Genomic DNA, 25,213 nt, shown 5'->3' with positions numbered 1-25,213 from the left:
CTACCTGGCATGAGCATTTATAGTGAATTTATAAGGTCAGGTAACATTCTGTCATATGTTATAGTTAAGCTACTAGCCTACTTAATTTCTTGTCCAAAAATATTCTAAAATACAGTTCATAAGTTTATTGTATTATTTTATTTGATCATTGTGATCAATACTAACTGTTGACAGAAAATAGGCTCAGAAACGAATCATTCGACAGCTTGTGAATTCTGCCCCATTTTGCTATTCTACACTCGCATAGGAAATTAATCTTGCTGCGGAATCACAGCTTAACCTGAAGATTACTCTGTATCTCCGCTCTCATCAGGACCTGTCCACACACAGCGGAAAGCTGCCGCGCTGCTGACAGCCTTCTGTTTTGACCCCATACACGCGCACCAGCCACCGCGTTCTGTGCGCGGATATCAGCGGGATTGGTCCTTTTTCAGTGTCCGGCAACAAGCGCGCAAAGACGGGTGGAATTGATTTCAAACCGTTATAATTGACAACGCAAGCTTTCTTGTTTTATCAGCGTGAACTTGTCTTTAGGTTAGAATTGAATCTTGGAATGTAAATTGCTCCATCGGTCTGTTCAAAATGGGATATTAACCTATGCAGATTGGAATGTATGGGTTTTCTGCGGTTGAGTTGTGACCAAGGCGGCTTCCAGGAATAACTTGGAACTGTTGATTACTTATCACCCAAATCTTACCCGTAATGAGGATGGGACGCCGTAAGATTCATAGTTCGGACGTAGGCTGTTTCACTCTGTCAACATGATTTACTTGCGGAGATGAATGTGAAGTTTGACTGCAGAACTATGGAGAAACGGAAGCAACTCTTAACCGGTCTAGTATTCATGGCGACCATCTGCCTGAGTTCACAGCAAGTCCTAAGAATTGGTAAGTTAAATGTAGCCACTTTATGATACAGTTGTGGATTTGAGTATGAAAAGTAGGCCAACTGGGCCCAGTAAATGCAAACACCTGCTGGATTTCACCAAGTGCAAGGCAACATTTTACCTACCTAGACCCCTCCTTAAAACTCATTGTAATTAACTGCAGTGGCAACATCTGTAATTTGCGTTGAAGGAGTTTTTTGATGGTCGCTATATAGTATAATATGGCACATTTTAATTAATCACTGTAGTCGTCACATCGTTGTATGTGAACTTTTTTAGTCCATCCACCGCCTGTTTGTCTGGTTCCAGGGTTCATGCCCGGTAAATCCCTCAAGATCCTTTTCATATAGCATACTGGAAAGGCTCATTTTCAACTCCCTTCCATCCCTGGCAAAGATTATACTTAAACAGACAATGGAAGCATCTGCCAGTCTGTCTCGGTTCCCTCCCAAGCCCAGAGTTTAGTTCACACGCGCTGAACTTTACCCCAGGATTCATACGCACGCATCTGGTTTGTAACCTAAACATAAACGCTGACACGTTGTCTAATTTAACTTTTGCTCTATAGGCACGGATAGGGCACGGTTTGCTACGGCACGGTTTGCTACGCCACGGTTTGCTACGGCACGGTTTGCTACGGCACGGTTTGCTACGGCTTGCATCCAATACCAAACTAAGGAAAAGAACAGGCCAATTTAAACCACGGCCATATAAACCAGTAGTTGAAGGGAAGGAATGGAAAATCAAACTTGAAAGACAAAACAAGCTCATCAAACATATATCAGTAGAATACATCTCTATTCAAACATTTAAGGTGCAGTTGTGACTGCACTCCTAAAGATCACACTCTCACGCACACACACGCACACACACTTGAATGGCTAATAGATTATTGATTCAGGTATGTCTGCACCTGACCTCTCTGTCTGGCGCGCACACACAAACCTTCTTTCAATGACTGAAGGCCGCACAGCAATAGTTTACAGACATCCAGCACAAGACATCCAATCAATCACGGAGATGGATGTACTGAGGGAAAAAAATTGAGTAATAGTTCCTAACCCCGCCATCATAGCCTGACTATGGAGAGCTGTAATGAGACAAGATGTCCCTGATCAGGCAGAATGCCTTCCACATGATGAGGCTAGGGACTGAGCTCTGCACAGCGTCCTGGTGTCAGAGAGTCCATTAGACTTGCATGAGAGAGGTAATAGGAGATTGATTGACTGGATCGGGAGAGTCGTGGGTGTGACTCACAAAAAGGTAAGTGTTGAAGAAGGATGGGATTATGTTAAATTACACTCTTCACACCCTGGGCAAAGGCACCATTTGTGTGCCTGTTGATTCTAGAACTTTCCTGGTGGATTGTTAGTGATGATTAGGAATGACCACAGTGATGGACACATCCCCTCTTACTCACGAACACGTACATATCCTTTGTAATCTCCTGTTGACTTTTCTAGATGTGATGAACAACACATTTACATTTACATTTTAGTCATTTAGCAGACGCTCTTATCCAGAGCAGTAAGTACAGGGACATTCCCCGAGGCAAGTAGGGTGAAGTGCCTTGCCCAAGGACACAACGTCAGTTGGCATGTCCGGGAATCAAACTGGCAACCTTTGGATTACTAGCCCGATTCCCTCACCGCTCAGCCACCTGACTCCCATAGATGTGGGTGCTTATGTGGCCCAGTTTGTGTGCATGTTTGTGTGAGTGACTTGTCGTGTCTGGTAGAGACCACCTGACTGTCAACGAGATGAATAGTAGTTGAGTCTTGATGCTGAAAGGAAAGTGGAAACACCAATGGGGTAAATTGACAGGGTCCCAGAGACGGGAAGGATAAGAAAGTGAGCTTCAATAGAAACCTGAATACTGCCACTGTGGTAAGTGCTGCAACTATCAATTACACACAGTAAGTGTTTTCCTGTCAAGTGCTCAAACCGTTACCTCTTTTGGGGAAGAGGCACCGTGGTGGGTCTAGTTGTAGGACTAGTTCTAAAAACAAGATGAGACGAGTGCATTTTTCTCTGCGACCCTTGAGCAGGGGGAGAAACGAGAAGGAGAGTGAGCGTGCGAGAGACAGAGACACGCCGACACCGCGCACGCACGCACACTCCCTGAACGTCACACTGCGATTAGGTCTGCCGGACGTGTTGGCAGGGGCTCAGCTCTGCTCCTCTCCGCCTCTCTGTTTAACTCTCCCGGCCCTGTGCTCCCCACTAAGTCTCCTCCCTCCTCCTCTCCACCGGTTTAGGGCCAACTGTCATCCATCCATCGCTCCATCCTGTCCTCACAGCCCTGCTGTGAGCAGCTGTCTGACAATAGAGATGCTATCTTGTACGACCTCTGGCTCAGTGAAGGTGTTGTGCTATTCATAGCTGTCAATCTGATCTCTGGGAGAATAGTGACACACAGTGGGATCTTAGCAGACAGCCAATCAAAGCTTCGGTTCCCTATCTATTTCTCTGGCAACGCACACACATGCAAACATGGGAACACCGATAAAGGCTTGCATGCAGTTTTGAGCAGTTATTGCTGGCCCTGAGAAAACAAATCAAGTCTAATCATGTAAACAAATAAATAGTCAAACATTGACGTCGGAGGCTTGTTACTCTAATATTTCACCGGCAGCGATCGAAGTCAGAGACCCAATAGTCTCTCACCACCTACAGTCAAGGCCTCTGTACTGAATGCACCATTTTGGAGCACCAATTATTCCTCGCTCCTTCCTCCTCTTTGTCTGCCTCGGTGAGTTGTCACAGCCCAGAGTCTCTGTGGGTCCCCTGCTGACTGGGCTGAAGGAGCTCAAGGTCACCCCAGGGTCATCCCCTGCTCTCCACTGGAGGTTTCAGATGAAGCTGCAGACCGTCGGCGGAGCCTCAGGACATCACACACGCTCCCTCTTTCACACACACACACACACACACACACATCCTGCTCTACGCGGCTTTGAATGCGAATGACTTTCCAACGTTTTGAGAGGAGAGTGCCTAGAATGTGTTTGAAGTCAGAGATAGTGGAGGACAGTAGTTCTTCCCCTTTATAACACCCGATTCTCTCTCGTTTGAATGGATCTGTAGAAGCTGGTTCATTGTTGATTGAATACCAAATGCGAAACATCTGAGGGGGCTGTATGGGAGATGGAGTCTGTTTCAGGATGTCTCCATTTTTATGACCATGTTTACGAGGACTAGATTTAAACCCCATGAAGAGGATTTGGCACATCTGAAATGGCCCTCGTTAAATGTGCAAAATTTGGGCTGCAGGCAAGCTGATTTTCAGATTGCAATGTGTCTGTAAATTGGCAAGTTTTCGCTCTAGGGTGCAGTTTGAAGACTTGTCACTTATCTCTGGTTCCTATGAGAGGTATTACGTTCCATTCCTTGTCCGGTGGGTGCTATGAGCTGTTAATAAAGTTTGATGATTTGATTTGATATAACCTATTAGTGGAGGGAAGGAAGACAGAAGGGAACGCTTCCTTGGATTGAGATGCGGCCCAGGTATGCGTAGCCAATCCCCATCCTGACCTACAAACAGGTTTTGACTGTTCAAATGTGACAGTGGAAGGTTAGGTGAATCAGCTCTTCATGAGCATAGCTCCAGGCTTTCTGTATTGTTAGTAATGGCCTTGCCCTAATATAATTAACGTCATGCACACAATAGATACACTGCACTCTCTTTAATCATGGCTATTTGACTGCTCCGAATAGCTCTATAATGAATATGGGAGTTCAGTCTAGCCTTGTGCGCACGCACACACACACACACACACAAACAAACACACACACAGGCTGCGTCTACCAGTTTCTTCTTGTTGTTTAGAATCATTCCACCAATAACATGGAAAGAATAATTACCCGTTCCACAAACCCAAGGATTTTACATAAACCATTATTCATACGATTACTCAGAGGGCAGTGCCCATGTCCGCTTTCAGCACATTTCTCACAAATCACTAGAACTTAATAATTGCATTCTGTGGATGCTGTATAATTGCCAATCTCCAACACCACCACTCCTTCTGTTTGTTTGTGTCCCTGCTCTGTCTTTCATTCCACTGGCAACTTTCATCCTTTTCTCTCTTTTTTTCCTGATGAGCAGCCATTCACCCCTGCCCTCTCATCATCCTACTTGTTCAAAATGAACTCCCTCTCCTTCTTAATTGATCTTTTATTCCCTCTTCCGTCAATTTCAAAGTGTCTGCTCGTGTTTATTGGCTTTTAATTCCCCTGTCTCCCTCTACACTACTCCCCTCTCTCTCTCTCTCTCTCTCTCTCTCTCTCTCTCTCTCTCTCTCTCTCTCTCTCTCTCTCTCTCTCTCTCTCTCTCTCTCTCTCTCTCTCTCTCTCTCTCCTCCGTCCCCGCAGGCGGCATCTTTGAGACACGGGAGCGTGAGTTGGTGAGTGTCGAGGAGATGGCCTTCAAGTTTGCGGTGACCAACATCAACAGGAACCGGACGCTGATGCCCAACACCACGCTGACCTACGACATCCAGAGGATCAACCTGTACGACAGCTTCGAGGCCACCAGAAGAGGTAGCCGGCCGCACCGCACACTCCTAACCCCAAATGACCCGTGATCTAGTCGCTCTCAGTCAGAGTCTACTATGGTTGCCAGGAGTAAGGTGTGATGTTTGATGCATTGTCAGGTCTTATTGCTTAGCTTTAGGATTCGTGTCGTCTGATACAGACCTTTCACAAACCGTGCTGAATGTCCTGATACAACCCAACCCCACTGCCCCCTTCCCTCCATCCTGTGCACCCCCCTCCCCCTCCACCCCTCCCCCACCCTGCAGTGTGTGACCAGCTGGCGCTGGGCGTGGCGGCGGTGTTTGGCCCCTCCCACAGCTCCTCGGTCAGCGCCGTCCAGTCCATCTGCAACGCCCTGGAGGTGCCCCACATCCAGACCCGCTGGAAACACCCCTCGGTGGACAACAAGGACACCTTCTACATCAACCTGTACCCAGAGTACACGGCCATCTCCAAGGCCATCCTGGACATCGTCACCTTCTTCAAGTGGAAGAAGCTCACCGTGGTCTACGAGGACAGCACAGGTGCGTGGCCACCGTGGCCGATCCGCATTCGTGCAGGAGCAGGAAAATAGATAAGTAGATTAGAGGGAAAGATAGATCGAGGGTGTGCATGAAAGAGAGAGATTGAGAAAGAGCGGGCGCTGATGAGGTCTGGGTCTATATGTTCCTGTTGACAGCATGCATTTCTATTCCATTTCAAATCGCGCGATGCAATTCCATTGTTGCCGACACACTCGGTGCTGCACGCTGACCAGACACACACCTCAATCAGGCCGAGGTCTGGGGTGATAAGCTGTCTAGCAGCCTCCCCTGGCTCTCTCTGTGCACCATGGGGGAATTGTGTATCAGAACCAACCTCCACATTAGGGTCCATTTCCATGACCCAGCTCTGATAGTCTATCTCAGCAGAAATGTCAGGGTCGATGAAGCTTTCGTATGGATTTGTTTTGGATTCGGATTTCTTTCTGAAATATCACACCGGCAGTTCATACATCATCCTGATATGCATAGTTTCCAAAACAATCGAAAACTGTCTGAGTGTGTGTGTGTGTGTGTGTGTGTGTGTGTGTGTGTGTGTGTGTGTGTGTGTGGAGGGCTGGGGTATGATATACATAGCGTGTGTGAGGGCTTAGAGACAGATTGGTGGGGGCCCTGTTCAGCTAGACAGCCCCTCAAGCAGTGCAAAGCGCATTGGAGTGGAAGTCCTGGTTCAACCAGGCCATGTGGATGTGCTTTCTAAAGGTTATTGTAGGGGGTTAAATAGTTTGACACCCAGCCTTACATTATGTTGAGGTCAGAGCTGTGATGTCAGAGCTGTGATGTCAGGAAGACCTGACCCCTATGCCCTGTGTGTGTGAGCATCAGAGATCCTCTCCTCCATATCTCCTCCACCATCTGTCCTCCACCATCTGGACCTTTACTAGCTTCCAACTGGACTTGGACTCCTGTTCAGTAGCCAGCTTGAGTTCTTTATCGATGGTGCGAGCCTGTGAAGGGCTGGTGTGTGTGGCGTGGTGTGTGTGTGTGTGTGTGTTCATATTCAGGATGGCCCCGGCATGATGCCCAATGTCCATTTTCTGGTGGGTTTCTTGCTCTGCTATGTGATCATTTGATTTGCCCATCTTGTCTGTAACCTAAGAGTGTAGTGTTCTGATAAATAATGCAATGTCTCCTACAGTAGCTGCTCATCAGTATCACTGTGTGTCTGCTTGGGGTTGTCGGAAATGTGACAATGTAATCTGACCGCAAACCATCTGTCTGGCCTGGGTGATGCTCTCTGTGTTTGTCTGTGTGTGTGTGCGTGCGTGCGTGTATGTGCGGGTTTGCTTGAGTGTGTGTCTATGTCTGTGTGTGTAGCTATGGCTGTGACTGTATTTTGGCCCCTATCCATCCATCCATTATCCCTCCCTCCATCCATCCATCCATCATCCCTCCCTCCCTCCCTTCACCCTCCCTCCCTCCCTTCACCCTCCCTCCCTTCACCCTCCCTCCCTCCCTTCACCCTCCCTCCCTCCCTCCCACCCTCCCTCCCACCCTCCCTCCCTCCCTTCACCCTCCCTCCCTCCCTCCCTCAGGTTCACTCTGTGCTTGGTGTGGTGCAGGGCTGATGCGGATGCAGGAGCTGATCAAGGCTCCGTCCAAGCTCAACCTGAAGATCCGGATCCGCCAGCTGACCCCCGGGGACAGCGACGCCCGGCCCCTCCTCAAGGAGCTGAAGAAAGACAAGGAGTTCTTCGTTCTGTTCGACTGTTCCTATCGCATGGCAGCGGAGCTGCTCAAACAGGTCTGGGGTCCCAGCCTGACAGCACTGGTGGAGCGTAGCTGCCCCGCCTGCTGTTACAGCGTTAGAATGCATTAGGAAAGACAATCATTTTTATTTAGACACATTTACGATGTATGGTAACGTATTGGAACATAGGATCATTTCACTCTTGTCATGTCTCTACTTTATTTTCTCTCTCGCTTACTCTCTCTGTCTCTCTCTCTCTCTCTCTCTCTCTCTCTCTCTCTCTCTGGATACAATGTTTAGAGCGTGTTACAGATGAGAGGTGAACTCTGGTTGAACTCAGTGTTTGGTTCAGACGGTGTATAATGAGTGTCTGTGTCTCTGAGGAGTTGTAATGAGATGGGGCTCCTCCTCCATGCTGGGCACAACGCCCCCCCCCCCCCCCCCCCACTGTTCATCAGATATATGAAAGTGTTTCATAATGATAGCACAGACCCAGTGGGGGGACTTCCCATTAAGATATGTTGGTGTGATGTTAGGGTGGGAGTGTCTTTGTGTTTGTCTGCTTGATTTGGCTTGATAATGAACCCTCTCTTTGCGTTCCCTTGCAGCTTTCGTCGATGGGGATGATGACTGAATACTACCATTACTTTTTCACTACTCTGGTGCGTTCGAGAACGGTGTAACCTTGCACTCGTACGAAACGTCCTTGTATTTGTCATGCTTTCACATTCCGTTTTGTGCCATGAACATTTTTTGGTTCAGTCCTCGCTTTAGCACTAGCGGGACATAATGAACCATGGGTCAGAGTGGGTTGAGCAGGGGCCCACCCAGGTGAGAACACATGACTGCTCAGATGGTAGAGGCCCCCTGAAGAGGAACGCCGAGGTTCTGCTGCCTCAAACGCTGCGCCACAGCACTCTCTCTTTGTCCCTCGCTCCATCTCCCTCTCTCTTTCTCTCTTTCTCTCTCCCCTAAACCCATCCCTCTGTTTACCCCTCCATCTCACCCCTCAGGACCTGTTTGCGCTGGACCTGGAGCCGTACCGCTACAGCGGGGTCAACATGACCGGCTTCAGGCTGCTGAACCTGGACGACCCGTACGTGGCCAGCACCATGGAGCGGTGGGCCACGGAGAGGCATCAGGCCCTGCCCAAGCAGGAGAGCGGCCTCATGGACGGAGTCATGACGGTGAGACCCCATCCAACGCCGACCCCCGACCCCACCGCCGGCCAACCCTAACCACCGAGAAGGCACCCTCAGTCTGTGTGTGTTTGTGTCCTCCCCCCCCCCCCCCCCCCCAACCAGACGGAGGCGGCCCTGATGTACGACGCCGTGTTCATGGTCGCCGTGGCGTCCCAGCGGGCCACCCAGATGACGGTCAGCTCGCTGCAGTGCCACCGACACAAACCCTGGCGCTTCGGGCCACGCTTCATGAACCTCTTCAAAGAGGTCAGTGTCCCGCCGCTCTCCCGCCCGCCCCGGGTTTGAACCCTAGCTCCTTCTCCCTCTCCGCCCTCATCCGGTCTCAATGACATCCAAAAACGCCATTTTGCCTCATGGACACACACTCCCCCACAACAGCTCAGTCACTCACTGTAACAGAAGCAAGTCTCCAGTGACATGCCAATCCCCAAAATACAACAATATAATCCAGCTGTCTTCACCATGAACACACACTGTCCCATATGTAGAAAGAGTTAAACATACATTTCCTTGTTTCATTCACTGCCTTTCAGCTCTGTTGATTCCCTACCTGGTTGCCTACCTGGTTGCCTGCCTGGTTGCCTACCTGGTTGCCTGCCTGGTTGCCTGCCTGGTTGCCTGCCTGGTTTACTGGCTACATACAGAAATGAGGCCTTTGATGCATGAGCGTTTTGATAAGTCTTAAACCCAGTTGAGAAGCATTTCCTGGCAAAGAGAAATAAGTGAGAGAGAGCGTCATCGCTCAATCCCTTCTCCCGTGTCCAGTCCTCTTTGGTCCAGCTCTCCCAACGCACTCGCTCTCTCTTCCTCCCTCTCTGCTTCTCTCTTTCAATCGCTCTCTCTCTCTCTCTCTCTCTCTCCCTCCCTCCCGCTCCTCTCCTCTTCATCCCATCCCCAGGGCATATACAGCTGGTGACTCTGTGGTATTCATCACTTGATAAATGCCTTTTAAATGATTGCCTGAGAGCAACAAACTGTGAAACTTGCCCACCAGTCCATTGCTGTCATACACAACATATTGTGGATCCAAGGGGAGGAGAGGGGGCGGGGTATTCAGATCCTTGGAGATGGGTAGTTCAGTTTTTATCGTAAATGTACTAAACGCTATGAGGGGAGAGAATTGCCAACACAAACTGTATCTTACTGAACTCAAATACAAGACATTTATGTCATGTGACTCCATTAGCCGGTTAAAGATTGGTTCGCTTTGTGAACCTAATATGGGGACAGGTTGACAGAAATGTCTAGAAAGCATTGTTTTTATAAGATTCTTGTCATTCCTGTCATGGCGTTGATGGCGTTTGACCTCTGTACGGTGTTCAGGTGTCTCTTCTCTGTCTACACGCCCAGATGTTCCCTCACATGACAGAGCGATTACTGTATGCTCTATATGCCATGTCCTTCACCAGTATGAACACACACTCACTACGGTGCTGTTTTTGGACCATTATCTTTTGAGATCAAATACACCAAAAAGTTGCCCGGCACAGCTTCAGAATATCAATACACAAATTAGATTGTTTTCCATTTCCCACAAATAGGTGTAATGATTTTGTAATTGGTTTGCTGCTCTCTGCATGGTTGTACAGTCTCATCCCACGTCCATGTTTCATGGAAACGATTTCATTTACCAGTCCATTTCAACTGGCTTTTGTCTTTAAATCTCATCTCTCTATCACTGGGGGAGGCAGAGGATTGGACAGCATTATCCCGCTCTAAGGATAAACAGATCAGGTACATAGGAGATGGTGCATTACCAGCTGTGTCTGTGTGTTCTATCTGTGTGTGCGTTAACACATAGGCTACATGCCTGTGTGCGTGTGCGTGTGTTTTTAAAGAGCCAGGGGTGTGAGTCTCTGTAAGGGTCCTCTGCTGGGCAGGTGATTGGAGGTAACACTCAGCTAGGAATGAGATACGGGGGATCAGCCTACCGGGCTTGTACGTAGATCCCTCCTTCTGGCTCTGCCTGGAGGTGACTCACTAAACACACATGCCCAGCTATTACCCCCACACACACACACACACACACACACACACACACACACACATGCACACACAGGTCAAACACACCGTGGCGACAGAGGTGGCATAGTCAAAGAGATTGAAAGTGTGTCATCTGGTGTTAGTGACTGGGGTCTTCTGCAATACAAATCTTCCTCCTTTCTTGTCATGGAAGTCCAGTGTACCAAGTGATAGAATCTATGTACAGTAGTCTCTGTGGCCTTCTCCATGTGCCTGACTGGCGCCTGGTTGCATTCCCTAAGGTGCCCCCCCCCCCCCCCCCAACGGCCGTGCAGTCAACTGCAGTCCCACAGCTGGATGTCTCCCAGACTCTCCTCCTCTCCTCCATCTCCTCTCTTCCATCTCCTCTCCTCTCCTCTGCTCTCTTCTTCTCTCTTCCGCTGGAGGGGACTGAAGCTCTGACAGGTCCATTACCTCACTGCAGGCTCTGGGAAGGCCACATCATCAAACAGACCTCCTCTCGGTCTGCAGTCAGCTCTCCAGGGATTGGAAGCCCATGACAGAAATGTAAATGGCACCACTATGACTGGTGACTGTGTTCAGTAGCTAGCCTTAGGGCAAGCCATCGGCACCAGTTGGGGTCGATGTGGGTGTATTCAAATGGTTGACGGGGTCGGTATTGTAAGAACAGGGCAGAACTGGTTTTGGACTTGCTGTACCTGATGCCCACGCCACACTTGTTATCTACCCTCCTGGGCACCACAGCATTTCCCCTCAACTCTTCTGAAAAGTAATGAACAGGCGAGGACATGCCACTCTTTCCTGTCTGCATCCAGTCTGCCGGACTGGGTTCCCAACCTCTGTCACTGTCAGACCTCCATCCACTTCTCCTCACCAGCCAGGGGGCTCAGGCTTCAAAGCCTCAATTAGGCTCCACAGATACCTGAGGGATGGTCATCTATCACTCTCTCTCTCTCACACTATCACACACTCTCTCTCACACACACACACACACACACACACACTATCACACACTCTCTCTCACTCACTCACTCACACACACACACACACACACACACACACACACACTATCACACACTCTCTCTCTCCCACACACACACATTATCACACACTCTCTCTCTGTGTGTCACTTGGTCTAACTCTCCTTTTCTTTCTTTCTCTCTATCTCTCTCTCTCTATCTCTCTCTCTATCTCTCTCGCTCTATCTCTCTTGCTCTGTCTCGCTCTCTCTCCCACTATCACGCTCTCTCTCCCACTATCACACTCTCTCTCCCACTATCACACTCTCGCTCTCTGTCGCTTTGTCTGATTCTTTTTCGTTCTCATTCTCTCCCTCCCTCTCTCCCTCCCGCTCCCTCTCTCTCTACCTCTCTCCATCTTCAGGCACAGTGGGACGGTCTGACAGGACATATAGTCCTTAACAAGACGGACGGACTGCGGAGGGACTTTGACCTAGACATCATCAGCCTGAAGGAGGACGGCACCACCAGGGTGAGCACACTGGCCGGCAGCAGCCAATCAAATCCCTCGCACGGCGGTGAACCCGGGTGTGTCCGCGCGCGTGCGCGCTTCGCGTCCCGTGAACGCCGACCCGCGGGTGTGCTTTGTAATCTTTCCTCCAGTCATCAGCAGCGCCGCTGACTGACACAGCCAGTCATCACTGGCGTGGTTTAGAATGCCTGTTTTTGTATTGTACATCCCGTAGCGTCAGGATTGTAGATCCTGTTTGGATCTCATTAGTCCTCATTAGTCCTCATCACCTCGTTAGAGATGTTGATCCCCCTGAAGGCCTCCCTGCAGCCAGGGCTCTGTGATACTCACTCTCAGCTGTGTTCTCTGCCTCTTCACAAGGGGATTGTGGAGGGCTCCAGTCGCCTCAATAAAAGGTGGATCAAGGTTTGTGCCCGCGCCTTCAACGCTCTCTGAACTTGCTCCCCTACCTTTCCAGTATCTTCATTTCCCTGTGTTGACCCCTCCTCCCTAAAAACAATCCCCTGTACAATGTTCCTTCATGGAAATAGGGCAAAGATTGACTTCAAAGGGATTTTCAGATATTGTGCGTGTACGATCAACAACACTGCATGTGCTATTCTTATAGCAGACAATCTAGTCTTTAGCCCTCTCGCTCCTCTCTCCTCTCTCTCTCCTCTGTGTTTTTCATTAAGTCCCTTCTACTCTTAAAATAATACAGATACAGCCATACACAAATCGCTTGAGTCCTAAGGTCCTGTAATAACATTGACTATCAAAGCGTGGCAGCCCTGTTGGATATTGGGTATTGACCAATGGCGCGATTAATGTGTTCTGAAGATGAGGCTGGAAAAACTATACGAGGGGATGAATAATTTTACCTTTGGACAGTAAAACTTTAAAAGGCTGGAACTTTCTTTGTAGTTCTGTATCGTTCCACTGCTCACATGTCCTTCTGCTGCTTAGTCAGCTGGGATGTCTTTTCTCTCGTCGTGTTCTTTGTGCAGAGAAATGATCTAGTTGGTGTTTATTTATTTTACAGCACAAGGCTGTGTGGTGATTAACTGCCCTGGCAGGCACAGTACATACAGAGATTCTTACAGCTCAGTAGCCCACAAAGTATGATAGAGTTAAGAACTCTCTCCTTCTCATCGCTTCTTATTATCAAAACATTATCTATTGCTATTTGACTATGGCAGGTTTAAAACCAGGCGTAGAAGCCATTAATCCTACACTGTGTTGAGTTTTACACACCATTCCTCCACTCAGCCAAAGACTGATGACCGGTTTAATACAGGAGCAGTTTTCCTGATAACCAGCTCCCTGTGTAGCCACCCCAAAGAAGTCATAACATGACCCCTGACCCCGGGAGGATCATAATTAACAGATATTATCTTCCAGCTGTTAAAAGGATTTGAGAGGGTTAAATCCCGACTCCCCGGCGCTTCTCTCCTCTTAATCTGATAACTGTCTGGATTATTCTTCTGTGATTGAGTGTTATCCGCTGTCTCCTCGTCTACAGTGGTGGGAAGTGACACACAGCCCAGGGTGAAAATGTTGATGGATCAGATATTCCCTAGCGAGGCTGTACATTTACCGATGCCGTCCCTTGTTGTCACCTATCCTGTCATCTCTGATGTGATGTTTGACCTTGTCCTGTTACCCAACCACCTATCCACAAACAACATGCTGTATTTTGTCATGTGATCTTCCAATATTTCCGAAGAAAACACCAAGCCATCCGTTCCCTAAACAGGGAACCTACCTGAATAACATTTCAAACGTTTCAAACATTTATTTGATGTACGTGTTGATGATGTCCAGTAGCTAAGTAGCTGTCTGCGTTCTCCAGATCGCCGTGTGGAACTCGTACAGGGGTCTGAACCTGACGGAGAACAGCAGAAACAAGGACAACAATGTGACCGACTCTCTGGCCAACCGCACTCTCGTCGTCACCACCATACTGGTGAGGAGAGGAGGAGGAGAGGGGAGGAGAGGAGGAGAGGAGAGGAGGGGAGGAGGAGAGGGGAGGAGGAGAGGAGGGGAGGAGAGGAGGAGAGGGGAGGAGAGGAGAAGAGGAGGAGAGGAGGGGAGGAGAGGAGGAGAGGGGAGGAGGAGAGGGGAGGAGGAGAGAAGAGGGGTTGGCAGGAGAGGAAAGGGGAGGAGGGGAGAGGGGAAGGGACAGGAGGAGATTAGACAGGAGGAGAGGAGGAGTAAGGTTGTGGATGTCCTAGGATCATCTCTTCATTTGCATTTGCACTCACGCAGGAAAACCCTTATGTAATGCATAAGAAATCGGACAAGGAGCTTGTTGGCAATGACCGCTTTGAGGGCTACTGCCTGGACCTGCTGAAGGAGCTGTCCAACATCCTGGGCTTTACCTATGAGGTCAAACTGGTGACTGACGGGAAATATGGCGCCCAGAATGACAAGGGAGAGTGGAACGGAATGGTCCGGGAGCTCATTGACCACGTAAGTCTGGTCATGTGATTGGCCTCCACGCTGGTCTTTGGTTGAAAGGTGCGACTGAGATACAGTACTCAGCAAGCCTACACTGCAAATTATTCTGCTTGCCAAGATTTACAATCTTAGTTCTGAAAATATAATATTTATTATCTTGTTTCAAAAATTATTTACTAGTTTCTATTTTTTAAGCCTACGTATTTCTAGACTGGAACCAACTTATTTTAAGATATCTTGTCGAGTAAAATTATCTGTCCATGCAGCAAGATAATTTCACTAGTATATTAAGTCATTTTCTCTTAAAATTTAGTGTCAATTTCTTGTATTTTAGCAGACCTTTTTTGCAGTGTATTCGCAAGCTGTTTGGTATTTTCCGACTTGTTATATGAAAAGTGATACCTATGTTTCCTCCTCCCCTTCCCATTCTTCCTTCCCCTTCCCTCTCTTTTCCCTTCTCCACCCCTCTGTTCTCCTCTCCTCCCCCCCCCCCTTCCCCCCCTCGCCTCCCCCTCTCAGATAGCCGACCTTGCCGTGGCTCCTCTGACCATCACCTACGTGAGGGAGAAGTCCATTGACTTCTCCAAGCCCTTCATGACCCTGGGGATCAGCATCCTGTACCGCAAGCCCAACGGCACCAACCCTGGGGTGTTCTCCTTCCTCAACCCCCTCTCCCCCGACATCTGGATGTACGTGCTGCTGGCCTGCACTGGGGTCAGCTGTGTCCTCTTCGTCATCGCCAGGTACGGGATCAGGGCGTTGGGTTGAAAGAACAGCTACTGAGGTTGCAACCGTAGCGTCAGCATGGATGCGCCTGTCTGGGGAATAGTTCCTGTTATTAGGACAAATGCATTTTGGTTTTCGTCCTGAATGTACAGAATATAAATGAAGCAAATGGAATGGCTCTCCGAGAGCGCTGACTGTTTCTTAGTTAGTCCTTCGGGTTAGATTGCCTTTGCCGTGCAGAAATGTATCTCGGGATATTTGTTCTTGGGTGGCCTGTAGGATTTGCTGCGAGTGCAGTCATCGTTTAGTAGCCCTATGTGTGAGCTGGCTCTACATCTATCCAGTTAAGGGCATCGTTTAAAATGTCTGGGCGGCTGGCAGCTGAAGACTGAGCCAGCAGGGGAGATTGGTAGTGATGATTTAAATGCAAATGAGGTAGCCAGCCCTGCCCAATCAGATTGTGTTAGTATACGCTATGGATGCCTCGTCAGCTACTGTACATACAGCTAAAGTTTCCTACCCCCCTTCCCTCTCTCGCTCTCTCCTCCCCCCCCTCCGTCCCCCCCTCCCTCCCTCCCTCCCCACCTCCCTCCCCCCCCCTACCCTCCCTTCTCTCCTCAGGTTTACTCCGTACGAGTGGTACAACCCTCACCCCTGCAACCCATCCTCGGAACTCGTGGAGAACAACTTCACTTTGCTCAACAGTTTTTGGTTCGGCGTCGGAGCTCTCATGCGGCAAGGTAGCCAGGGCGCCGCCGTGATGTCCCACGTCCCACAGTGTGCTGGGGTCGCTGGGCCAGTAGGCCTGGTCTCTGGTGTACTCCTCTGTTGGGGTCCCTACCCCAAGGCCCCTCAAAAGTCTCACAGCGTATGAGCTGGGTGTGTGCGTTGACGTGTGTGTGTGACTGTGTGCACAAGCGCCTTCAGCAATCAGATGAGGTATCAGGGTGTGCCCACCTACCTTGGATACATTGCCGTGACAACCAGCCATATTCCAGGTTTCACTCTCGAAACTCCTTGGCCCAGTTTAAGCCTTGACCACTAAAATGCCGGTGTTTAAATGTTGGCTAAAACAGACAAAGTCGGCATCCTTTCTTTTTTTTCTCTCTCTCTTTCTCTCCTTTGTTCTTGTTCTCTCTATCGGTTGAGGACACTCGGCCCCAAGTGCTTTGTGTGTGTGTGTGTTTCTCTCTCCTGCCTTCATTTCTCTTCCTGTGTGTCAGTCTGAGCTCTATCACGCACATGCCTGTTCTCACATTCTGTCCATTATGCTTTGCCAGCTTATTTACACACACACACACACAAATGCATGCTTGCACGTACACACAGCTATTATAGTCAAAGAGCATAGCTCACTGCAAGCTCTCTATTCCTGATTTATCACAAGCCAAACAGTCTCCTACTTCACACACACGCACACACACGCACGCACACACACACATCTAAGCCCCGCACGGAAGCACAGCCCATCTCCAGTGTTTGGATGAGAGCCAAGCGGTGAAGAGTCTACGGAAGAGAAATAGATAGATAAGAACACCATCATTGATCATTCTGGGTGGAGATGGACATCTCATTGAGCCGAGAGGTGCAGTGGTGTGAATCCAACTATTAAGATCATCTTATCTGGAATGTGTTTATCAGGGTGGGCAGGGCAAACACACACACACACACGAACATACAGATAAACACATACATAACCCTCTCTCCCTCTCTCTCTCCTGCGCACACGCTCAGTTTCTTGCTTATTCGTTGCCTCGATCGCTCGCTCGCTCACTCTCTCTTTCACACGCACACAGTGCTCTTATTACTGTTCCTCTTTTATCCGTGTCATTCTGACTGATCTTGATGGTCCTGTTCGCTCTATAGCAACCGAACCTCGTTGAGATCTGGAAGCTGTTCAGGAGACAGCCAGAGACACACATTATGTAGACACCTACTGTGTGTACACACATAGATTAATCCCTGCACCAAAATGAGCTTTCCCCCTTCCCCTCTTTCTCTCCTCTCTCTCCCTCTCTCCCTTTCAATCTTTCTCTCTTCTCTCTCTCAACCTCTATATCTCTTTCTCCCTCCTCTCCCTCCACTTTTTTTCTGTTCTCAACCCCTTCTCTCTCATCTCTCTCTCTCTCTCTCTTCTCTCTCTCTCTCTCTCTCTCTCTCTCTCTCTTTCTCTCTCTCTCTCTCTCTCTCTCTCTCTCTCTCTCTCTCTCTCTCTCTCTCTCTCTCTCTCTCTCTCTCTCTCTCTCTCATCTCTCTCTCCCTCTCTCTCTAACCTCTGCTCCATCTCTGTGTGCAGGTTCGGAGCTGATGCCCAAGGCTCTGTCTACTCGTATAGTCGGGGGGATCTGGTGGTTCTTCACCCTCATCATCATCTCCTCCTACACGGCCAACCTGGCGGCCTTCCTCACCGTGGAGCGGATGGACGCCCCCATCGACTCGGCCGACGACCTGGCCAAGCAGACCAGGATCGAGTACGGCTCCGTCAGGGACGGCTCCACCATGACCTTCTTTAAGGTAGGGGGACCAGAGCTGCGGTGGGGCTACGTGGACTCCCAGCTCCATGGACTTCCTGTTACATGGACTTCCTGTTACATGGACTTCCTGTTGTTCTCACCATTACAGTTTTTCTCAATTGCTAAGACACATTTCTTGAATGTGTACTGTGTTTTCTCCAAACTCTAAACACACATCTTCATACTTACACTGTTTTGGCCAAACCCTTGACTTTTGACCCAAAATCAAACACTGTAGTCAAAACCATATTATCTGTCGTATAAACCTAACTTTGCATTCAAAATACACACAAAGCCCTCAAATAAATTCAACCTTCTGAATACCCTTTAGACACTGCTGGGAGGAATTGAAAACACTATTATAAAAAGGTTTTCAAGAATCATTGACTATAACGTGTCCCTGAATTTTAGATATGTTCCACCTCATGAGTTTGACATGATGTAAATCATAAAACTCACAATTACTGCAATTGTCCTTCTTACAGGCTGTTTATTTTCTATTATACAGCAATTGCATTTTGAGCTCTTGTTACTGTAGTAGTCACAGTATACAAATAGTAGTACTGTTAGTCAACAACACAAATGTATTGCTGTAAATTGTAATTTGGGGAACAAAGGCTAAGAAAACAAGGAAATAAACAAATCATCATAGGGATTTCTGTCATAGTGTGGCATGGATCTCATTTGAGATTGTTGTTCTTCTTCCTCTCCCTTGTCCACCTCCTCTCATTTGGACAATTCTTCCTTTTCTTCTGATATTTTCATCCATGATTTCAAAGTACAGATGAGCTTACCTTTGTATTCATTCCAAACCCCTGATTGCTTGTTGAGTATATTTGCTTGTTAGTGCTTACACATGGATAATTGGTTGGTAAGGGTGTTTGAATTGCGCTGTTTTGGGTTTACTTATCAAATGGCAGTGTTTTCTGAATGACATAATGGTGATAATTGTGTCTTAAAGTAAGAGGTGTGTTTAGACGTTTGCAAAGAAGTGTGAATGAACCTGAGAAATGTGTCAAAAAGGGTAAATTGTGTTTAAAGATTGGGGTACATGGTCTTTCTGCTGGGATTTGGCAAAATGGTTTTGTGGGGATGGCTTACATATACCATTTTTGTGTGTTAGCAATCGAGAAAAACTGTAATAGGGACTGATATAAGACTGTGGCCAGCAGCGTGTGTGTGGGTTGAATGTTTTTTTATGTTTTTAGACACTGTGCGTCTGCAGGCAGGAATGGGTTTGCAGAAGTGCGCCACTGTAGATAACTTTCCCGTTCCCCGCTTATGTAGTGTGTCGCCCTCCAGTCCCTCTGTCCCCCTCCAGTCCCTCTGTCCCCCTCCAGTCCCTCTGTCCCCCTCCAGTCCCTCTGTCCCCCTCCAGTCCCTCTGTCCCCCTCCAGTCCCTCTGTCCCCCTCCAGTCCCTCTGTCCCCCTACAGTCCCTCTGTGTCCCTACAGTCCCTCTGTGTCCCTCCAGTCCCCTTGGGAGTCCTGGCGACTCTGCAGGGGCGAGCCGTCGGGGGCTTTATCCCTTCAGATGGCAGCCTGTGATTACAGCTGCCCGGATGGGAGGGAAGACGGCAAGGAGGAATTGAATCAGCTGGAGGAGATTTAGCACGCAGCTGTCCTATTTTCTCTGACTGAGAGGAGAACCACACCTCCATGAACACACACACACACACTCCAAGGCCCCATGCTCTCACTGGCACACAAGACACACACATAAATCCCGCAGCTCTCCCTCACGTGCACACGCGCTCCTGCCAACACAGGCACAAACACGCGCGCGCGCACACAAACACACTCTCCTACCCCCCTTCACTAAGAAACTTGCTTTGTCAGAAATCCAAGATCTCCACCTATGAGAAGATGTGGGCGTTCATGAGCAGTAGGAAGAACACAGCCCTGGTGAAGAACAACAGGGAGGGCATCACGCGTGTCCTCACCACGGACTATGCCATGCTGATGGAGTCCACCAGCATAGAGTACATCAGCCAGAGGAACTGCAACCTCACCCAGATAGGAGGCCTCATAGACTCCAAGGGCTACGGGGTGGGCACCCCCATAGGTACAGTAAGACTCCCTCCTGGCCCCCCTCACCCTCACATCTGAGCTTTCAATACATATATCCCAATCTAATTAATTCCAGTTACCATGGATGCACTTGGTTTGGTTCGCCCATTAGAAAAAAAAGATCAAATTGGCACAGGACCAAAAGCAAAGTGCAAACTGTGATAAATTAAATCCCTCAATTACTCGATTTAACCTATTCTCTGCTCTGCTCTGCTCTCTTCTCTTCTCCTCTCTTCTGTTCTCCTCTCTTCTCCTCTCTTCTCTTCTCCTCTCCTCTCCCCAGGTTCCCCCTACCGCGACAAGATCACCATCGCCATCCTGCAGCTGCAGGAAGAAGGGAAGCTCCACATGATGAAGGAGAAGTGGTGGAGAGGGAACGGCTGTCCTGAGGAGGACAACAAGGAGGCCAGCGCCCTGGGGGTGGAGAACATTGGGGGCATCTTCATCGTGCTGGCTGCCGGCCTGGTTCTCTCTGTGTTCGTGGCCATAGGAGAGTTCATCTACAAGGCCCGCAAGAACTCTGACATCGAGGAGGTGAGAGAGAGGCGAAGGCTGTTGTTTTTCTTATTGTCTGAGCGGGGAGGGGAGGAGGATGGGTGGCGCCACCAACAGCTCTGGAGGCCTTCCTGCAGCTCTGCGAGGTCCAGAGGAGAGGTGGTGTGTGGAGGTGGGGGAGGGGATGTGCCTGGAGGTCAGGAAGAGAACTGGGAGGCGGTGGTGGGGTGGTGGGGTGGCCGGGTGCCGAGCGTGCTAAACTGTGATAAGGGAAATAATCCAGCCAAAGAAACTGATCCAGGTAACAGCTGTTGAACGTGTGAAGTAAGGCAGCCAATCAGAACCACTCTGAAACCAACTCAGCTCCTATCAGGCTCATTTTGTTTTGTAGGTTTCACAAACGCAAACTGTGGATCAGCGTTGCTGATCCACAGTTCGAACTGAACAGGTGCTCCACTGATCTGGCAACGTTTCCGACATTTGCATAAACCCCTTAGATATGGCTGTTGTTTAAGGTAGGGGGGAGATGGGAGTAAGAGTTGGGAACCAATATAAATAATGTGCTTTTGCTGGTGTTGCCTTGACAACATTGGACACCAGCTGACTGGAAGCAAACCCAGGCTGGGTTCATCTCTCTGTCTGCTCTCATCTTGCTTCTCTGCTGTTAGGATATCAAACTGAGTCTATCTGTTTATTTGTAGAAACCCCATAATGCACATTATTATGATTGGCTTGTGTGTGCCTGTGCACTCTGTGGCTTGGTGTTTTTTCTTCTCTCTCTGTTTGATCAAATATTCTTTCACTGTTTGTTTCTGCTTGATTGTTATTTACATTGAATTAGCATGCAAAGAGTCACAGTGATTTCAAATATTTAGCAAGTGTGTGGCTAGCTTAACAAGTCTGCCTTGTACGCCATGTTGTTGTCTCTCATGTAAGTAACCATATTTAATTGCACCGTGCTGTAAGTCTTCCTGAACACAAATTGCTTGTCTGACCTGTGTTGTTTGTTTTGATGTTTTTTCTCCATCTTGTCTCGTTGTGCATGCATGCGCTGGGCGGGGCCACAGGCCTTCTGTTTCTTTTATGGCGTGCAGTCTCGTCAGTTCCAGCGCAGAGACTCCACCTCCTCCTCTGGCTCGTCCCTCTCCAACGACCTGGAGAGCGGCAGGCTGCTGGGGGACGATATAGAGTAGCTACGGCAACGCTCCCACTCGCCAAACACGCTTGACAATAGGTTGGTGACAACACGTCCGTGCCCCATAAACAGGTCCTCACCTCCTCTGTGGAAGTGTCCCAGTGTCCACGCTCCCTTTGCCTCATGACTCTCAACCTTCGACCTATAATCTGTGACCCCCTAGACTCCCGTTTTGTTGTCCTGTGGTTCCATGCACCTGTAATGTAGATAGGGCCTCTGGATATGCCTATGAAGATGACCTCCTAATGACTACAGCGGTGTTTAGAAATCAGAAAAGCTTTCTCTAAGTGGATGTTAAAGCCTAGATGGCACTGAATCTCTTCTTACATTAACATTTGACTTACTGTTTATGTTATGACCAAAGAAAAGCAGTTGTCATTTCCCGGGGATAAAGGAAGTGACACACACCAAAGAGTAACAATGGAGGCCTCATTGGCAGAATCTAAAGTAGAAATACATGAATATAAACCTGTAGTCTATTTTCATTAAATTATTTAGCTAGAGAGTACCTTTTCATTTACTAACGGTTTTATTACTGTAAGATGCACTTTACTAGATGAAAATCTGAAAATACCTGTCTTGAAGGAAGAAAGCACTGCAACCTCTGTAAACCAGAATCTCCCAGCTCTGCCTCTATTACCGTGTGTGTTGCTTCCTTCTTTGTCCTTATGACAGACTGTAAGAGAAGCACAATGCTGCCGGTTTGCATCAGTGCAAGGCCACTTCAAAATGGAGAAAACACTCAAATTGATCCCTGAAAACCAGGTGGAGAACACAGCAAGCAGTTATAAAAGAGTCCTATTTCATTTTCTCTCAGCTAATGCTTCTTATTGCGTATCTTATTTAGCTTAGCTCGAGCACAGAGCTCACTGCAAATCCTAAAAGGCCTCATAGTCAGTGCAGCTGCTCTACATGTAGAGGAACTTCAGAGCGGCTAGTCACACTTTGAGTTGTTTTCCTCCTCTCTCAGCTAAAGTTCTGACGGATCATTCTAAACAGTGGTTCAGACACTTGGAGCTTTTTTCCCATCAACACACACACGCACACACACCATACACACCATACACACACACAGCCTGGAGGGCAGAGATCCAGATCTGTCTGTGTGAGGAGGAGCAGCAGCCCTTAGATGGTTCGCTTGTCTAGTCATTACAGTAGAACACACCAACACACACCAACACACCAACACTAGATCAGACCAGCACCAGATTAAACCATGTGGTCGCAAGAGCACCAAGCCAGAACCAAACCTATCTCACCAAAGACATTCATTTCGAAAAGCTAATTGAATAATACCATAATCCAAAAGTACACTGGGATTAAAGAGAGTTTGGGCCTGATAGAAGCCTTTCAACTGTTTGTTTGGCCCAGGAGGATATGCTAATTAGACTGGGGAGCAAGTGGGTAGGATTTGCTACCCAATCCTGCTACCAAAATCCCACTTTGTGACTTTATACTCACAGTTGCTGTTGCAAGGTAGGTTTCCTGGTGACATGGTTAGTCCCAGGGTCTTCCTCCTCTTCCTCCTCCTGCTGCTCCTCTTCCTCCTCCTCCTCCTCCTCCCTGGAGACGAGAGCAGGTCAGCATCAGGTGAGCGTTCTCTCCCTGTTCCAGGTGGGAGGAGACAAAGTATAACCCACAGGGGTTAAATGTGAAGAAGAGGTCAATTTGGAAGTTCTAACAGTTAAACTGCAAACTGGTTTGAGACTGTGTTCGCAAGAAGCATAAATGTATCTGTCTATTTGCTAAACGTGTCAATCCAGGATGGACAAAAAAGTGATATTCCATTATCCCACTTCATTATACATTTATGTAAGAAGCCATGACTGCTGTTTTTAATGCAGCTTGGGTCACGACACAAACCAGGTGATTATAAATAACATTTCATTTCTAACTATTAATTATTTTCAAAGCCTCAGGCTTTTTTTTAAATAGTTTTTCCTAATCATCAAATCATTCATTCATAACTTTTTACATAATGACATTGCAGCAGTTTATAATGTTTCTCATCTCTTGTCAGTTTTGTTGAATTCCACATAGTAGTAGGGCTATTGTAGGCATACATTGTTTGGAAAAAACTGTTACACATGAATTGTGCAGCTCAGTGCTGCAGCCTGTATTATCATGTCAGGTGGGAAGTCAGGGGGCTGAGCGGTTAGGGAATTGGGCTAGTAATCCGAAGGTTGCTGGTTCGATTCCTGGCTGTGAAAAATGACGTTGTGTCCTTGGGCAAGGCACTTCACCCTACTTGTCTCAGGGAGAATGTCCCTGTACTTACTGTAAGTCGCTCTGGATAAGAGCGTCTGCTAAATGACTAAATGTAAATGTAGCATACACATAAAGAATAATACCGGCTTGTCTCGGTGCCATTACAGCTACCCTTGATGAATGTGCCAGCATTGTACATCTCCCCTGGACCAAGGCTGAAAGGCTAACTCGGCTAACGCTAACCTGGCGACTGTTGTTCTCTTTTGCAGTGTGCCTCTTTCAGCAGCGTCATGGAGGAGTTGGGCATCTCTTTGCGCTGTCACAAAACCATCAAGAGAAGGTCGCGACCCCGCAGCCGCGCCGGTTTGGCTAGTGGCATGTGTCATCCCAAACGCACCCTGAGAAAGGAGACCATGGCATAGAGAAGGCCACTGAGGAAGCCCCGTTTACCCTAGTGCTTATAGAGACACACTGTCTGAGAGGCTGGATGAAACGCTAGGATCCCCTCTCGTGTTATTTAGCGAGCCGCTCTATTCTGTTTATTGTCGGTCTCCGTTCTTGTGTGAATACATTAAATAGCCTATATCAGCAGTAAATCTACAATTATACGTCGTTTAGTTTATTGCCTTTGTAGCAACATCAATAATGACGTGAAATGTGTTTGTAATAGAGTGGATGAATGGATGGTAACGGAGGAATTTTCATGTCGCTTGTCCTAAGATGGGTATATTGTTGCAGTCTCCTGTACTGTGCTCATTTTTCCAGAATAAAGCATTTTACAATTTTCCACAATGATTGTTCTTCCTTGTGCGTGTGTGCCGGATCTACCATGGCCCCTCTGGCATCACCTACAGGGAAGTTGCTTCTTCAGCTAGTCGCTGTCGCTGAGCCAGACACAACCAGCTCGTGGAGATAAGGACCCCTTGGGGTGACCCTGAACATGCCTGCTGTTTTAAAGCCCCTCACATCACAGGAACCACTGCACAGCAGCCGTTACACACGCCATCACACAACGCACACATACACACACCTTAAGAAAGTACTAGTAGTGACCTTCAATCACTGTTTGGATTCAGTCTTGATTAGGTGGAGATTTGGCAGGGTACACAAGGCAGGGGGGAGCAGCTTCCCTATTTGTGGGTTGAAAATATATTCCACCGGAGTTCATCCATACTTTAATCCTCTTGTTGAGGGCTAAATCCTCCGGCCATGATATTTTCTTGCATGGATGGGGGTGGGGG

General features: G+C 48.3%; 1 protein-coding gene across 4 annotated transcripts; it reads left to right on the top strand.

Moving 5' to 3' along the window:
- The first annotated feature begins 324 nt into the window (after nt 1-324).
- On the top strand, nt 325-24,758 carry grik1a (glutamate receptor, ionotropic, kainate 1a). 4 transcript variants are annotated; one of them, XM_062485441.1, is made up of 18 exons: nt 325-887; nt 5,258-5,425; nt 5,686-5,943; nt 7,524-7,705; nt 8,260-8,313; nt 8,665-8,838; nt 8,956-9,099; nt 12,220-12,327; nt 12,688-12,732; nt 14,159-14,272; nt 14,575-14,778; nt 15,286-15,509; nt 16,114-16,232; nt 17,789-18,006; nt 19,844-20,069; nt 20,358-20,608; nt 21,637-21,803; nt 24,242-24,348. In XM_062485441.1, exons 1-17 carry the CDS (start codon nt 779-781, stop codon nt 21,760-21,762), a joined length of 2,724 nt encoding a protein of 907 aa, XP_062341425.1. In that variant the 5' UTR covers nt 325-778; the 3' UTR covers nt 21,763-21,803; nt 24,242-24,348. The 4 variants fall into 4 exon arrangements, with proteins under 4 accessions (XP_062341425.1, XP_062341424.1, XP_062341427.1 ...); XM_062485440.1 differs by lacking the exon at nt 21,637-21,803 and having other exon boundaries at nt 24,242-24,758; XM_062485443.1 differs by lacking the exon at nt 12,688-12,732 and having other exon boundaries at nt 326-887.
- Nucleotides 24,759-25,213: the final 455 nt, after the last annotated feature.

The sequence above is a fragment of the Osmerus eperlanus genome, chromosome 19 (genome assembly GCF_963692335.1).
Source record: "Osmerus eperlanus chromosome 19, fOsmEpe2.1, whole genome shotgun sequence".
In the NCBI taxonomy this organism is placed as follows: domain Eukaryota; kingdom Metazoa; phylum Chordata; class Actinopteri; order Osmeriformes; family Osmeridae; genus Osmerus; species Osmerus eperlanus.
This window is presented reverse-complemented; position numbering and strand designations above follow the sequence as displayed.